This window comes from Protomyctophum parallelum (genome assembly GCF_964188405.1).
Source record: "Protomyctophum parallelum genome assembly, chromosome: 22".
In the NCBI taxonomy this organism is placed as follows: Eukaryota; Metazoa; Chordata; class Actinopteri; order Myctophiformes; family Myctophidae; genus Protomyctophum; species Protomyctophum parallelum.
Genome location: NC_139714.1, coordinates 26,140,524 through 26,158,023, shown reverse-complemented (window position 1 = coordinate 26,158,023; position 17,500 = coordinate 26,140,524). Strand labels below are relative to the sequence as shown.

General features: G+C 44.1%; 1 protein-coding gene across 1 annotated transcript in view; it reads left to right on the top strand.

The window, feature by feature from the left end:
* The window catches only part of LOC310853789 (proton myo-inositol cotransporter-like), a gene marked incomplete at both ends in the record, with an annotated part of 61,530 nt that overhangs the window by 20,688 nt on the left and 23,342 nt on the right, over positions 1–17,500 (top strand). The window contains one exon of the mRNA XM_083758243.1: positions 8,144–8,252. Coding sequence (XP_083614369.1) covers positions 8,144–8,252 — 109 coding nt within the window. The remainder of the gene's footprint in view (positions 1–8,143; positions 8,253–17,500) is intronic.

Here is a 17,500-nt window from a genome sequence, read left to right as displayed (position 1 = left end):
TATATATATTTCACAAGAAACCTCATTGTCTGCTTTAGTTTGCTCCCATGACTTTGCCTGACCTCTTCGTTATTGTTTTCAAGCAACATAATCTCTCTTCTACGATAGCTACAGTATAACATATACCAGGGGTATTCAACTGGCGGACCGCGGTCCGCGACCGGACCGCGGACCACCTCTTTGCGGACCACCCAAAAAAAAACAAAAAAAAAAAAAACCCTTTTTTTTTTTTTTTTTTTTTTTTAAGTTAATAATATAAATAACATCAGATGGTACATTTCTCATGTGAAATTGCTGCAAAGGCCCCCAAAATGTCCCCCAAGGGCCCCCAAAATTCTGGCGCGCAGTGTGGCCTGCCAGGGCGTATAACTCCCAGCCTGATTTGGAGTTCCACTCCGGGCCTGCACTCTGCACCCCATTATTGGTTGGGTGGAAGGCGATCTGATTTGTATAAGCTTGGCTTGACCATACTAAACGGGCATAGAGCCCCGCTCTCCGATGGACGCCGCGCATGGGACCGGACCTCGGTCTTATTCAAAAAAAAAATTGTGGACCTTCATAATTTCTAGTTGAGGACCCCTGACATATACCTTTACAAACAACACTGCAAGCCAGCAGTGGTGAGAAGCTAGCTTTTGTTTTTATTATCTTTTCTGCTCTGTAAAGCACTTTGAGCTACATTTATGTATGAAAGGTGCTATATAAATAAAGTTGATTATTAGTGTTGTACACGAACGCGATTCGAACGTACTGTATTTCTGCCTGATGAACGTCATTGTGAACGCGTTCATTTCTGGCGTGTGAATGTCACTTTTTCTCGTTCAAGAGTGAGTGTGGGGGGGTTACAGACGTTCTATACTTATTTGTCTTTGTCTTGTTGTTGCGTGTAGTACAGTACATTATACTGCATTTATACGGCCCTGATGGACCTATACCTGGTAAATTAGAACTTTTATTTGAATCATTGAATCATTAATGGACTTAACACGGAGTCCGCCAGAAACGAGGACCACTAAGGTTTAAATTAGTACCCCTATTCTGGTTTAAATTAGTACCCCTATTCTGGTGAATACAAGGGTTTTCAACGGGCTGTAGCGGGCGCGTTTTTCCACCACCGACCGACACAACAACATCCGGGCATGAGACCACACATAGCAGTTTGTCATTGTAACATGCGATATACGGATATTACTTCAAAGTAAGTGTTACGCGCGATAAAACCTTGGCAATACGCTATCGAGGGATTAATTAATGCTGGCGCGAATTGAGTTCCCTTCACAAAATGTCATGTTCCTGTCATCAGGCACACTCAGACAGTGATTTTATTACACTGGGAACACGATGTGATCACAAACGAACACAAAGATGTGTTCCATCCCAGACAGTAACCGGTGATGAAGCAGTGCCAGTGACTCATCAAAGGTCTGCCTTATTCAATGCCATGCATAATGGGAGCAGTTTATGTTTTGGGAAAGCTGCAGTTTAATGAGGCCTGGATAAAAATAACCACATAGATTGTTGTTACTCCGATGTCCAAAATTACAATCTACGTGCGTGTTTCTTTACTTTATGTTTTTATCCTTGACGTGTTGTTTTTTTTACGTCTTATAAATCATATTAAAATATACATAGTTAGTTAGTTTACTTTATTGACACAAATGTATAAAACATTGGGTCCAAACAATAATAAAAAACCCATGAATCAAAAACTTAAAAAAGATACAATACATTAAAATATACAATACACAATACAGAATCCCTTTACAACAGGAGCTTTCTATTGCTCCACAAGTGACAGGCAGGCATGTAGCATGATGCAAAGTCTCTCTGTTAGTGCCCACAAAGAGTGAGCTCAAATCAATACCCTCATGTCCATATTTCACTCTGATATCTTGTTTAAGGGGACACACCAGTATGTGCTGTTCGTTTTGTATACCAGTCTCACATTGGCAAAACCGCTGTTCATCTTCCCATTTCCACACGCAGTCTATGAGCGGACAACCGAAACCGTGTAAAGGTTATCCTCAAGTAGTCCTCAATGTAAGGTGTACTGCTGGTGCTGGTTTAGAGTGGGTGAACAGATAGATCTGGGTTGAAAGACAAGACAAAAACTCTCTGTAACTGAATGTGTATAGTGGTTTGCAAAGTGTCTTAATGGAGACATTGATTTTCTTTTCTTCTTATCTCTAGTTTGTTTGGAGAAAGGTCGTCTGTCATGGCAACCTGTTCCATTCAACCATTCAACGCTGCTGGGCATATAAGGTCAAACGATTGTACGACAATAGCCTAATTCCACAGTTTAGATATTAGATACAACATTCCTAGATCAAATTGAACCATACACAAAACTGATTTATATGTATATTATCTTAAATTAAATCGAGATCAAGAAAAGATAATGCCACCATATTATACGACTCGTAACACATTAGAGCAAGATATGTTGTTTCAAACGACTTTCACAAATTAGTGCAACGCGACGAGCATGCATGAGCTTCTGGGTGTACAGTATGTGTGCATGTACAGTATGTGTGCATGTACAGTATGTGTGCATGTACAGTATGTTTCTGTGTTTGAGAGAGAGAGAGAGAGAGAGAGAGAGAGAGTGGGAGGGGTAGAAGAGGGCAAGCTGTGCCCAAAATGTTTTGGCATCTTTAACCCATTTTGGGCGGGAACCCCATTATGTTATGATTTAGCTATTGAAAAATAGCAGATTTACAAGCTCATAGCGTGCCACCGAGTGGCACGCTACGAGCTTGTAGGTCTGCTATTTTTGAAAAATCTTGAAAATGTGGCTCAAATCTTTGAATGTATATTCTTTCAGAGTGGACATTTTTAACTCAAATCTTTGCTTCTGAGGGGTTCCTGGAACAACATATTTTCAGATGGGGGTCGGTGGCCAATTACATATCATGTTTGGGGTCCTTGACATGGAATATTGAGCACAAACTGTCAGGATTTACAAGACTTTTTTTGTTTCATTTCGACGTCGGGCCTAAATGGGTTAAGCCCTTGCCACATTCCTCCAACTACATCCGGGCATTCAAGGTGTTTTAATTGCACCACAGACCACACAGTTGGTAAATCATCCGAGCTCATTTAGTGCCAGCGTGGCAGAGAGGGGTTTAAATGAAAGGCAGTTTGAGAGCATTGTGAGCGATAATGAGCTAGCAGAGAGCCGCAGAGCCACCGAGAACTTCCATCTCCTCCACACTTTCTTTCTCCTGCAGTTTAGCAGCAGCGTATTAATAATGGAACGACGTTGTCTGTCCCCGTTCTATGAGAGAAGCTCACACCTACCACAACAATGTTTGGCTGTCCTCGATAGTTACACTGAATTCATGTCTGTTTCTTCGTTTTATATTTAGCACATTCCTATAATATTACCACATTTTCGCAGACGTATAATACAAGTGTGGAGTTTGGGGATTTCATACCTTGCATCTACAGTTGCTTTATGGCAATATAATTGTTACATAATTGGGGCGATTATGGTAATATGGTTATTTGTCAGTCGCATGCTGTTGTGCTGTATACAGCATGGGCAGACTTGAGCCGACAGCCGCGGACAGAAGAAGCCGTGCTTTACGTAATTTCCGAGTTTTAAGACAGCTGGTGGATGGAAAAGAAGCTCCACCTCCGTGGCTGACTGACGCGACGGACAGATTCCCGGAAACGCTCTCCTCCGCGGAGCTTAATTACCATCCACCAGCTGTCTAAAAACTCGGAAATGACGTAAAACACAGCTTCTTCTGTCGGCTCAAGTGTGCCCGGACGGATTGTGGCTCTGCTTGTCATACGGTGCACACACTGTCCAGGGAGCTGTGAATATCATTGTCTAAAATGTCAAGCACTTGGGACTCTATGTGTTTAGAGCACGCTGGGTGTTTTATGCCTTTGACTCAGAGTTGATGTTAGAATGAATTACACTTACGTTATGGATGAAGTTGTAAGGTATAATGTAGAGGAGTATGGGGGAGCTTGCTTTTTGTCTTTTTATCTCCTGTTTCTGTAGCCATGAGGCCCATAGGGCAGGAGCCTATCTCCTGTTTCTGTAGCCATGAGGCCCATAGGGGCAGGAGCCTATCTCCTGTTTCTGTAGCCATGAGGCCCATAGGGGCAGGAGCCTATCTCCTGTTTCTGTAGCCATGAGGCCCATAGGGCAGGAGCCTATCTCCTGTTTCTGTAGCCATGAGGCCCATAGGGCAGGAGCCTATCTCCTGTTTCTGTAGCCATGAGGCCCATAGGGGCAGGAGCCAATCTCCTGTTTCTGTAGCCATGAGGCCCATAGGGTCAGGAGCCTATCTCCTGTTTCTGTAGCGTGGGGCAGCTTGATGTACAAGTACACCCCCTGGACATGACGCTAGTATGTCGCAGGGACTTACCCCACACTCGGTGTGGTGTGACCCAAATGCACAACAAGGAGAGGCAAAGCAGAGTAAAGCCCACCCGGGCGGATGTTTATTCACAAACACTGGAGAGGAGAAGAGAAGGTGAGTCAAAGGCAGGTCCACAGAGCAGAGAATAAGCACAGTATAACGGCGTGACGTTTAACTGTCTGAGACTATACATACTGAGGGCCTAAATGTCTAACTTTACCAACAGTAGACTGGGGAAGAACTATAGCGCCGAGCTGCAGACAGGCCTGGCTCTTGTATAGGCTCATCAGGTGATTGCAGACGACATCTGCAGGTGGGGAGATAGTAACAGGGAGAGAGGTGCCCTGGAGTCCTCTGGGTGGCGCTGAAGTGCCCAGAACACCCACAGCACATGGATGTGGAGGTGATGGAGAGCGAACCGTAACACCCTTGTGCATGCAAATGTCTGTTTGGTAGCAAACTACAGCATGCAAATGTCTGTTTGGTAGCAAACTACAGCATGCAAATGTCTGTTTGGTAGCAAACTACAGCATGCAAATGTCTGTTTGGTAGCAAACTACAGCATGCAAATGTCTGTTTGGTAGCAAACTATAGCATGCAAATGTCTGTTTGGTAGCAAACTACAGCATGCAAATGTCTGTTTGGTAGCAAACTATAGCATGCAAATGTCTGTTTGGTAGCAAACTACAGCATGCAAATGTCTGTTTGGTAGCAAACTACAGCATGCAAAGCCGCCTTCGTTTTAAATCCTATTAACACTCCCATTAACACGTCGGCAAAATCGTTCACACCTTTCGGCCGGAGATGTTTAGTTCAGTTTAGTTTATTTGCACATATGTAAAAAATAACAACAATATGGTAAAATAAAAAAAAATACAGAAAGCAAATATTTCAATAAGAAACTAAGATTAGTTACATACATGATGTGCTGGAAGTGCCAAAAATAACCCCCAAGGGGCTTATCGAGTGGCCTTCCTATAGAAGCTACCAGTTGAGCTTAAATAACAAAAATGAAGATATGAATAATATTGGTAAACCTACGGATTTAAAAATAATAATAATAATAATAATAATAATGAAAAATAATTCATATAATAAATATCAAATAATAACATGACTAGGGCGTGTTGCCCAAGCTTGTTAACCCATTTTAGGCGGGAACCCCTTTTGGTGTTAGCATTACGTTATGTTTTAGCTATTGAAAAATAGCAGATCTACAAGCTCGTAGCGCGCCACTCGGTGGCGCGCTATGAGCTTGTAGATCTGCTATTTTTGAAAAATCGAAGAACGACTGACCTAGAAACATAGCTTTTTCAGAAAACTGTCAGGATGTAGAAGACATTTTTAGAATCTGATCTCAGGTCAGAATGGGTTAATAAGATGTGCTTGCCCCCCCCCCCCCCCACGCGATGCTAATTTGCCCAGTCAATCATTTGACTGACGCTACGCCCCTGGTACAGTGTTGTGTCCATAAAAGTTAGTCTTTTATTGTTCATGTTATGCCTCCCACGGCGAGGGGGAGTCTGAGTCTGGACAATGAAAAAGGAATAAGGGATGTCCGCACACTGAATTGTAGCTCCCAGGAAAACTCTTTATTTGTTACTACCACTGTGGGTCTTCTTCGTCAGGTATGAGTATAATAATAATATCTGGGATTTATATAGCGCTTTTTGGGACACTCAAAGACGCTTTATATGTGTTGGGGCCAGGGGGGGGACAAGAAAAAAAAAAAACAATTAACCCATTCTGACCTGAAATCAGATTAAAAAAATGTTCGATTTTTCAAAAATAGCAGACCTACAAGCTCGTAGCGCGCCACTCGGTGGCGCGCTATGAGCTTGTAGATCTGCTATTTTTCAATAGTTAAAGCATAACATGATGCTAACACCAAAATGGGTTCCCGTTCAGAATGGTTTAAAAGAATAAAACCAATAAAACAGTGCATATAACAAGTTTTAAAAACACATCAGCTTGCGAATGCGATTGTGAACAGGTGGGTTTTCAGTGCAGATTTGAAGGTGGGAAGTGAGGGGTCATCTCGGATGTGTTTGGGGAGAGCGTTCCACTATACAACATCAAGAGGCGTATTTATATATACAGTACAACAGCATATGGGCAGGTCGACAAGGACTGACTCTGGACAGACATGCAAATGCCAACTGGTTGGCACTATACAACCTTATCGTTGATATTTCAACTTTCAAGTTCTCTCTATTGTTTGATCAAATTACTTTCGTCCTTGTCTGAACATGGGCGGTCAGATTTGAGCACAAAAAATGGTAACAATGTTTGCAGATGAAGCAATTCTGTATCCCAAAGAATGTGAGCTATACAATCTCACTTTCTTTCTTTCTTTCTTTCTTTCTTTCTTTCTTTCTTTCTTTCTTTCTTTCTTTCTTTCTTTCTTTCTTTCTTTCTTTCTTTCTTTCTTTCTTTCTTTTTTTCTTTCTTTCTTTCTTTCTTCCAATAGAGACATGTTGAGTAATTGCAGCATTATTTTGAACTACAGCCAAGATGGTGTATCTTCTAATCTATGGCTGTCTGATTAAAATCTGTTGTCCAACCCAACACTAGGTCTACATTTCGCACGCACGCACGCACGCACGCACGCACGCACGCACGCACGCACGCACGCACGCACGCACGCACGCACGCACGCACACACACAGCATGTCTGGCTGTATGTGCATGCGTGTGTGTCAGTGCAGCTGGTCTCTGTGTGTGTGTGCGTGTGCGTGTGCGTGTGTGTGTGTGTGTGTGTGTGTGTGTGTGTGACTGTGTGTGTGTATATATAGAAGTAAATTTAGCTCTTCATTAGTTAGACCATTAGTTCCCTGCTATCTGGTGTGTCCAAAGCAGAGACTATGAATCTGGATTTACCCGCCAGCAAATCAGATCATAGTCCTCCACATCGGTCTCGGGGGCACCGGCCAATCACACGCTACCAGGTTAGCTCCATGGCAATAGGCTCATGAGATGAAAATGAATCTGTTCCTCTTCGCTGTCTGAGGTTGGATGTTCTGTAGAGTCTCGTGAGCCTACTTGGGAACGATGCAATTCGGGAACCTAATGATATACGTTGTCATAGCACCCGTTTTAACTGTCAGCCGGTGTCCCACATGGAGGTGTGTGTGTGTGTGTGTGTGTGTGTGTGTGTGTGTGTGTGTGAAGACTGCAAACTGAAAAGTGTACTTAGCAATCAATTCGGCCCACTGGCAGAGCCTGATTGGTGGGCCTCCATTGGCTGAGGCAGAGGCTGGAAATTGCACAGGTTTTGGCCTCATTAGGCCCACTGGCAGAGCCTGACCAGAGCCTTTTGTGGTGGTTCTGGAGAACCATGGGTCTGACCGACTCGATACCTGGCACTGCACTCCCTGCGGGGGTGTGGAACGCGTGTGTCGAATGTGAAGTCGGTGGGTCAAACGGTTCTCGAGTTACGTGTACAACCGTACACGCACACACACACGTACGCACGCACACATGCAGACACACGTACGCACGCACACACGCAGACACACACGTACGCACGCACACAGAGATGTGGCGCATTTATAGTAGGATAGCACAGGCAGACTCTTCTCATACTAGAGCATGTCTGAAATAAGCTATACTTTTCTGTAAATGTCAGCAGCAGTTTAAGAGGATTTGTCCAACGGAAGAAGTGTTCCAGCATTTGTCTTGTATTGATTGATTGAAATTTGTGCGTGCGTGTGTGTGTGTGTGTGTGTGTGTGTGTGTGTGTGTGTGTGTGTGTGTGTGTGCAGACAGCCCAGTGATCTGGAGGATGCTGACCTACCCCCCCACTCGGCGAGCTCTACTGGTGGGCTGTGGTCTCCAGATGTTTCAGCAGCTGTCGGGCATCAACACCGTCATGTGAGTACACAGAACCACTAGAACCAGTACACAGAACCACTAGAACCATGTGAGCAGAACACACACACACACACACACACACACAAACACACGCCGCGACAGCGACTTGTGCATTTGGGCCTTTTAGCCACACGCAAATGGCGTTTCCGGACACTCAAACAGAGGTTTTTGGAAACGGATAAATAAGTGAAGATTTTCTAAAACATCCGGATCAGTGGATCTGTGTAGTCATGCGAAACGGAGCTTTTGAGAAACGATGATGTCACCGCTTATTAGCGCACATCATTTTGACTATAATTAGGTGAGGAATGCAGCTTGTGCCATGCATGGCAAATCTATCCGATTGGTCATGTTTATATATCACTGTTAACAACTTTAAAACCTATCATATGTTGCATCGACTGCAGCGAGCAAAGGCTCTGCTGCCTGCATCCAATAATAAATAAAAAGTGCGGAGTCTGCGGACTGTCTGGGGATTCATATTTGTATTGGTGCCGAGTGCGAATGCTTGAACAATATGTTAATTGCAGGACCGCTACAGGTAAACTGTAAAGTCTGTGGATATAATATAGCATGGTAATGGAGGGGAGAGAGAGAGAGAGAGGTGAGAATGGGGAGAAGTGGGTTGCTCTCTCCTGAAATAAAGGGCGCACCCTTGACTGCATTTGTCACTGTGCCTGCATGCCGACAATGCGCGCGTGTGAACCTTTATTAGCCTACGTACATTATAACGTGACATTTATTATACACCTCGAAAATATAGCCACTCTACAAGCTGTGGTTGTGGACACTGACTCTATGCTATTATTTTCTGTGCAGGACTTGCCAAGTCGCCAGAGCAATATGGTAAAGTCTAAAGTGTCTATCATTTTTTAATTATACGGAGAGAAAAGTCGAGTCTGGATTTGGAGATTTACGCACACAGTTAGTGTGACACGCTGACAGACAATGAAAGAAACATGATCCACTTCCACTCACAATTTAGGGGGCTTTTAAAATGCGGTATACTTTATATTCCTTTTCATCTAATGTTGCCCAACAGGCGCTCCCAGCCTGTGGAGCGGTGCGCTCGGTTATGATATCATTAATGTTCCGTCCTGTGATTATTAACCCATTCTGACCTGAGATCTGATGGCATTACGGCTATACCCCTCTAGCATGGCTAATACCCCCTCGCTATAAAACACCAAAAGGGGTTCCCGTACAGAAATTAACAGGCGCACAAAACTGTGCGCTCCATGGGCACAAAATGGTAGGCGTGGTGGGCGTAGAATTCTCATAAATGTAATAATAGATACTCTGCTATACACACATTGGTTAAAGTCATACTTCATTCATTGAAATAAGCCCTGATCGTATAGCTTTAATTATATCTTATACCGGAGGCAACCAAATAATATGACATCCCTCTTTCCTTTTTAACCCATTCTGACCTGAGATCAGATTCATATACGAGGTTTCCACTGGACACACACCGGTCTGATTAACCCATTCTGACCTGAGATCAGATTCAAAAAATGTCAGTCGTTCTTCGATTTTTCAAAAATAGCAGACCTACATAGCAGACCTTGATTGATTTTTTTTTATTGATTTTTTTATTTTCGTGTCATGCACACCTTGTGCCCAACCCACATGGGTTTATAAAACACAATTCTTACAGCATGTTTTACATTACATAATTTATACATTTACAGCATGTTTACATTAAATAATTCATTATATTACACCTCAGATGTATACAGAGTACTCTGTCTTCTTTCCCAAGCTTGACAGATAAAATCTGCTACAACGAAAGTCCCTTTGGCAAAACATATCTCCATTTTTACATAGTCATTTAAATCTAGGAAACCCCCACATATAGAAGACATCTTATTAACCAAAATATCCCTCAAGTCATCGTATTTAGAGCAGTAAAACAAAAAGTGAACTTCATTTTCAATTTCATCTAGATCACAGAACAGACAATATATCTCTCATCTTCAGGTGATGATAAGATGGCTAAATGAAATAGATTTAACCCATTCTGTACGGGAACCCATTTTGGTGTTAAAAATAGCAGATCTACAAGCTCGTAGCGCGCCACCGAGTGGCGCGCTACGAGCTTGTAGGTCTGCTATTTTTTTGAAAAATCGAAGAACGACTGACATTTTTAGAATCTGATCTCAGGTCAGAATGGGTTAATCAGACCAGTGTGTGTGTCCAGTGGAAACCTCGTATGAATCTGATCTCAGGTCAGAATGGGTTAAACCACGTCTGCCTCTGCCCCTGTGCCAGACACTCGCCCTGAAACACAAATCAAGATAATGAATAGGATCACATGTGATGACATGTGACATGAATACACAGCTGTTGAAATGATTCATGCTCTCACCAGATACCGTCAATGTCGGGGGACAGGGGGGGGACAGGGGGGGGGACAGGGGGGGGGGGACCCTTGTATGTCCAAAACTGTTTCTTCTCAGGATATACTGTACAAAGAAAATGGTCCAATGGATCCAATGTAGTTTGCATTACTTTTAAATCACAAGCTCATGTTAACAGGTGTTCATTGGTTGAATATCTATCAAACCCAACCAAACCAAGTGTCAACCTGGCCTCCCACATTTTGGGCATGTCATTAATTGTATAATGTGAACATTTTCGCCAGATCTACAATGCATAGCGCATTGATCGTGGCGCTTTGTGAGCTTGTATGTCTGCTATGTTTGCTACCTATGTTTGCTAGACAACACAAAAGAGAGATTGAGAGAGACGGGCTTAGTCAGAACCACAGGGACCATAGCAGAACGTACAGAACAAGCTGCCCGCGGCACACCCTGAGCTCATAGGTCTGCTATCGCCCAGCGATAAAGTATGAATCTCTCATGTTTAGCTTTTTTTTTTACAATACTGGAACGCACAGGGATCCAATACCCTCTGACGGCATTACGGCTATACCCCTCTAGCCTGGCTAATACCCCTCGTCCCCGTCTGATGGCATTACGGCTATACCCCTCTAGCCTGGCTAATACCCCTCGTCCCCGTCTGATGGCATTACGGCTATACCCCTCTAGCCTGGCTAATACCCCTCGTCCCCCTCTGATGGCATTACGGCTATACCCCTCTAGCCTGGCTAATACCCCTCGTCCCCCTCTGATGGCATTACGGCTATACCCCTCTAGCCTGGCTAATACCCCTCGTCCCCGTCTGATGGCATTACGGCTATACCCCTCTAGCCTGGCTAATACCCCTCGTCCCCGTCTGATGGCATTACGGCTATACCCCTCTAGCCTGGCTAATACCCCTCATCCCCCTCTGATGGCATTACGGCTATACCCCTCTAGCCTGGCTAATACCCCTCATCCCCCTCTGATGGCATTACGGCTATACCCCTCTAGCCTGGCTAATACCCCTCGTCCCCTTCTGATGGCATTACGGCTATACCCCTCTAGCCTGGCTAATACCCCTCGTCCCCGTCTGATGGCATTACGGCTATACCCCTCTAGCCTGGCTAATAGCCCTCGTCCCCCTCTGACGGCATTACGGCTATACCCCTCTAGCCTGGCTAATACCCCTCGTCCCCCTCTGACGGCATTACGGCTATACCCCTCTAGCCTGGCTAATACCCCTCGTCCCCCTCTGATGGCATTACGGCTATACCCCTCTAGCCTGGCTAATACCCCTCGTCCCCGTCTGATGGCATTACGGCTATACCCCTCTAGCCTGGCTAATAGCCCTCGTCCCCGTCTGATGGCATTACGGCTATACCCCTCTAGCCTGGCTAATAGCCCTCGTCCCCGTCTGTACGTAATGATGGAGCAGATGAATGACATTGTGTCACATCTCCTCTCCTCTCCCGTCCCCTCTTATAGCCATACGCTATTCCAGGCTTCGTAAACAATCTGTGGATGTGTGCTGTTGCATAGCAACCATCAGAGGTGATGAGAGGAAGATGAGATGTGTGTGTGTGTGTGTGTGTGTGTGTGTGTGTGTGTGTGTGTGTGTGTGTGTGTGTGTGTGTGTGTGTGCGTGTGCGTGTGCGTGTGCAAGAGAGAGAGGACATTTATGAATGTGTGAAATGTAATAGTGTGAGGTGTATTCCATGCTAGTTGCCTGTAGGCACGTGTGTGTGTGTGTGTGTGTGTTTGTGTGTGTGTGCGTGTGCGTGTGCATGTGCGTGTGTGTGTGTGTGTGCGTGCGTGCAAGAGAGAACATTTATGAATGTGTGAAATGTAATAGTGTGAGGTGTATTTTATGTTAGTTGCCTGGTGTGTGTGTGTGTGTGTGTGTGTGTGTGTGTGTGTGTGTGCGTGTGCTGGACCCCAGTTGCTATCCTGCATAGATGACACTCAGTTACATGTCTGTCTGTCTGTCTGTCTCTCTCAGCTAGTATGCTATCCATGTCTTGTTTCTGTGATTTGTAACCTTGTATCCGCAGATTCTCTTTCATAATTTATTACCCTATGGTAGCTTTGGCCCTGCAGTACCCATCCATGATGCCTCCATCAGGTATGGGGGAGTAGGTTGTGGAAAACAGGAGTTATCTGGCCATCTCCCCTCCCCCCTCCATTTCAGGAGGATTGTCCTGGAGCTTTTCAAATGTTATTTTATTTTTTATTTAGAAATGTCAGTTTCAGAACTGCAAGTATCTAAGTTTCCACACGCTTCCTCTGCTCTATACATATATACACTCCCAGATCTTGGCAGACTGAGAAAGGTTTTCTGCCGGAGATGTTATTGATGAGCTTTAACCCATTCTGAACGGGCACCCATTTTGGTGTCAGCATCATGTTATGCTTTAGCTATTGAAAAATAGCAGACCTACAAGCTCGTATCGCGCCACCGAGTGGCGCGATACGAGCTTGTAGGTCTGCTATTTTTTGAAAAATCGAAGAACGACTGACATTTTTTTAGAATCTGATCTCAGGTCAGAATGGGTTCATCAGACCAGTGTGTGTCCGGCGGAAACCTCGTATGAATCTGATCTCAGGTCAGAATGGGTTAAGCCTCTTCAGCCCCCTTTGATCTTTTGGATCAGACTCTTGTTCCAGTGTTGCTTATACTTGCTATAGAGAGTATGCACATGCATGCTTTTCTTTTCCCATCGGGACACGCCCCCCTCATCTAGACTGAGTGGCAAAACATTGAGCAGCACGGAGAATTGTAGTTTGGAAATCACTCAACCGTCCTGCCGTACCACCTGTTTCTAAATGTCACATGATGCAGGAGGCAGCAAAATGTTGTGTTATTGAAAACAAGCACTTCCAAACACTTCCAATGGTGCTGCAGTAACACTGTAGCAGCTATCCATGGTGCTGAAGTGTGTAACAGTGTAGGAGCTATCCATGGTGCTGAAGTGTGTAACAGTGTAGGAGCTATCCATGGTGCTGCAGTAACACTGTAGGAGCTATCAACACACAACTCAACACACAAAATAATCAAATGCAGGGCATTTCTTGACAGAAAGTAGCTCATAACGTTTCTATGGTGGATTTTTATGAAACAAAAACTTTGCTAGATATAAAGAGGATAATTCAAGCTTTTCGTTCAGCTGCGATGTTGGTGAGTTTAACATTGTTTAATGCACTCAGACTCAGACAGGACTTTTCTGTTATGATGAATGGGCTGTCAAGGCCACTCAGTGGCCCTTTCTGAAACCAGTCCCTAAGTGCTCTCGGGAGGTTCCCTCGTCAGGAAGTGCCCCTCCAGCTGAATCAAGTTCCCTTGATTAGGGTGCTGGGTATAAAAAGCTGTTTGGAAATACACGCGCCCTCCTTGTGCAGAAACAGGAAACAGACACCAATACATGTTTGTACAGTTATATTGCATTGCATCGTTTGCGTGACATGTGGATTTCCTTAATATGGAAAAAGAAAATACAGCGTGACTGTCAAAAATGAAATGTCATCTACATCCATGGTGTTTATAAATCATTGTGTTAAAAGTTGTTTTGTTTGTGTGGTTTCATTCATAGTTTTTCACGGTGGGGTAAATAAAGAGCCCTTGTGAACATCAGTTGGAGCGTTGTCTATTCTGCATCAGATGAAGATTGTTTAGGAGGAGTTTATTTATCAGTTGGCGAGGAGCTGGTTTCAGAAAGGGGGAGTGGGCGTTCCCGCATAACTTCCAGGTATACGATGATTTCACGTGCATACCCTCTATCGTTCCTTTTCCTTCAGACCCTCTTCAATCAGTGACAACGTCCCCGTACGCTGCCCTCATCTCACGCCTGGACGACTCTAGGGTCCAGTCACCTCTCCCTCTCACGCCTGGACGACTCTAGGGTCCAGTCACCTCTCCTTCCCACATTGGGAACTGGCCAGAGGCACACATTGTCTCAGCTGCGTGGAACCTGTTCTTGAGTTCCCACCGCACAGTGTTCCCTGTAGCTGACCGCCTGTCGCCAGCTGACTCCATTCTCACTTGACCTTCCTCACGCCCTCCTTCATCGCTGCCTTCAGGCCGAGCCTCGCTGTCTGTCGCCGTGACGATGACCTGTGGTCTGAGCAGAGTGTTACGGAAGTACCCGCCGTACGCCTCGCATGAGTTAACCCATTCTGACCTGAGATCAGATTCTAAAAATGTCTTCTTACATCCTGACAGTTTTCTGAAAAAGCTATGTTTCTATGTCAGTCGTTCTTCGATTAAAAAAAAATAGCAGACCTACAAACTCGTAGCGCGCCACTCTGTGGCGCGCTATGAGCTTGTAGATCTGCTATTTTTCAATAGCTAAAGCATAACATAATGCCCAAAATGGGTTAATGATGCTCCTCTTTCCTGCATTTTTGCATCCAGGATCCAGGTTTTGAATTATTATTACATTTATTTATTCTTTTATTTTCATCTCAACTGAATCTTTATTTATAAAGCATGTTTAAACGGAGCGTGGCCGACCAAAGAGCTGTACAAGGTCAATAACTCAATCAAGAATAAGAGAATAGATCGACAAAGATACTGTAGATTAACAAGATCAAAACGAGCGCACAAAGTATACAGAGATGCAAGGGGAGGAGAGCGTTTCCGGGAATCTGGCCGTCACGCAAGTCGTCCGCGGAAGTGGAGCTTCTTTTCCATTCACCAGCTGTCTAAAAACCCAGAGAAATAAGCTGCGCGCAGCCAAGAATGTGCACGGCTCTTCAGATAGTGTTGCAGCACCTAGTCTGGAGCAGCGGAAGAGCTGCCATGAGTAAAATATAAAGCGGAAGTGGAGCCTCCTCCCGTGTCGCGCCAATTTATCCTAATATGAATTGAAATCATCTAAGCATATATATAGCTTGCCGCTTAGCAGAAAAGGAAATAAAACAATAAAATTTAAAGATAATTACATTTATTATTATTATTATTATTATTTAAATTATCATTTGACCAGTAAACGACATACGCCAAAATATGATCACCAGGTTTCAAGTCTGTCTGTGGGGTTTTATAATTAATATTGAATAATGAAAATAATGATGGTAACAAGAGCTTGTGACTAAATATTAATATACATTGCATCCATCGGAAGTCTCATGTCCTGCCTGTCCTAAGTTTGACTAAAAGTAGCCTATATCAGTGCAGATACACCGGCTTAGCGCATGGATGTAGGAGCTATCCATGGTTCTGAAGTGTGTAACAGTGTAGGAGCTATCCATGGTTCTGAAGTGTGTAACAGTGTAGGAGCTATCCATGGTTCTGAAGTGTGTAACACTGTAGGAGCTATCCATGGTGCTGAAGTGTGTAACAGTGTAGGAGCTATCCATGGTGCTGAAGTGTGTAACAATGTAGGAGCTATCCATGGTGCTGAAGTGTGTAACAGTGTAGGAGCTATCCATGGTGCTGAAGTGTGTAACAGTGTAGGAGCTATCCATGGTGCTGAAGTGTGTAACACTGTAGGAGCTATCCATGGTTCTGAAGTGTGTAACACTGTAGGAGCTATCCATGGTGCTGAAGACAGACAGACAGACAGGCAGACAGGCAAACAGACAGACAGACAGACAGGATGACAGACAGACAGACAGGCTGACAGACAGATGTGTTTGTGTTGGTCTGTAGATAATGTTGTCAGATGAATCTCGGCTGTGAGATGGAATGATGGATGAACAAGTTAATGTTCTCACCCCCCCCCCCCACCCCACCCCCCTCTCTCTGAATCTCTCTCACACTCCCTCTCTCTGTCTCTCTATCACTCCCTCTCTCTGTCTCTCTATCACTCCCTCTCTCTGTCTCTCTCTGTCTCTCTCTCACTCCCTCTCTCTGTCTCTCTATCACTCCCTCTATCTGTCTCTCTCTGTCTCTCTATCACTCCCTCTCTCTGTCTCTCTATCACTCCCTCTCTCTGTCTCTCTCTGTCTCTCTATCACTCCCTCTCTGCGTGCGTGCGTGCGTGCGTGCGTGCGTGTGCACTCATATCCTGTATGAGGTAAGAAGATGCGAGACATAAAGGGACACAGAAAAGTACAATAAAGCAACATCCACTCTCTTAATACAATAGAACAAATAATAAGGTCTGCACACTGAGTGATGCTCCAAAGCTTAACCCATTCTGACCTGAGATCAGATTCTAAAAATGTCTTCTACATCCTGACAGTTTTCTGAAAAAGCTATGTTTCTATGTCAGTCGTTTCTATGTCAGTTTCCAAAAATAGCAGACCTACAAGCTCGTAGCGCGCCACTCGGTGGCGCGCTATGAGCTTGTAGGTCTGCTATTTTTCAATAGCTAAAGCATAACATAATGCTGACACCCAAAAGGTTACAATAGAACAAATAATAAGGTCTGCACACTGAGTGATGCTACAAAGCTTAAATACATTAAGGTTCCTTGCACTACATTGTGGTGTAAAGAACCTTAATAAATATGTGCAATAAGCTTCGGGGCATCACTCAGATATTATAAATGGGCACTAATCCATTTTAAGATGTAAAGGGTGATATGTTCTTGTTTCGAGGCGTGCATTTTGGACCAGCTGAAAGGCAGGCTTGACTAATGCCAGCGTACAGTAGAGGGCATTACAGTAGTCAAGGCGAGTGGTAAAATGAAAGCATGTATAATCCTTTCAAAGTCACCACGAGATTAATAAAAGAAGGAAAAGGATTTGACGTTGGATAAAAAATAACGTATTTGTAAGAGGGTTGATTATGAATAATTATGTATGCCTAACAAACAGGGTATGTATATTAGTATGCGGTGAAAGAAAGCATATTTGTCACTCTTAGTTTTTAATCCATTCTGGGCAGTAACCCCTTTTGGTGTTACCATTATGTTATGCTTTAGCTATTGAAAAATAGCA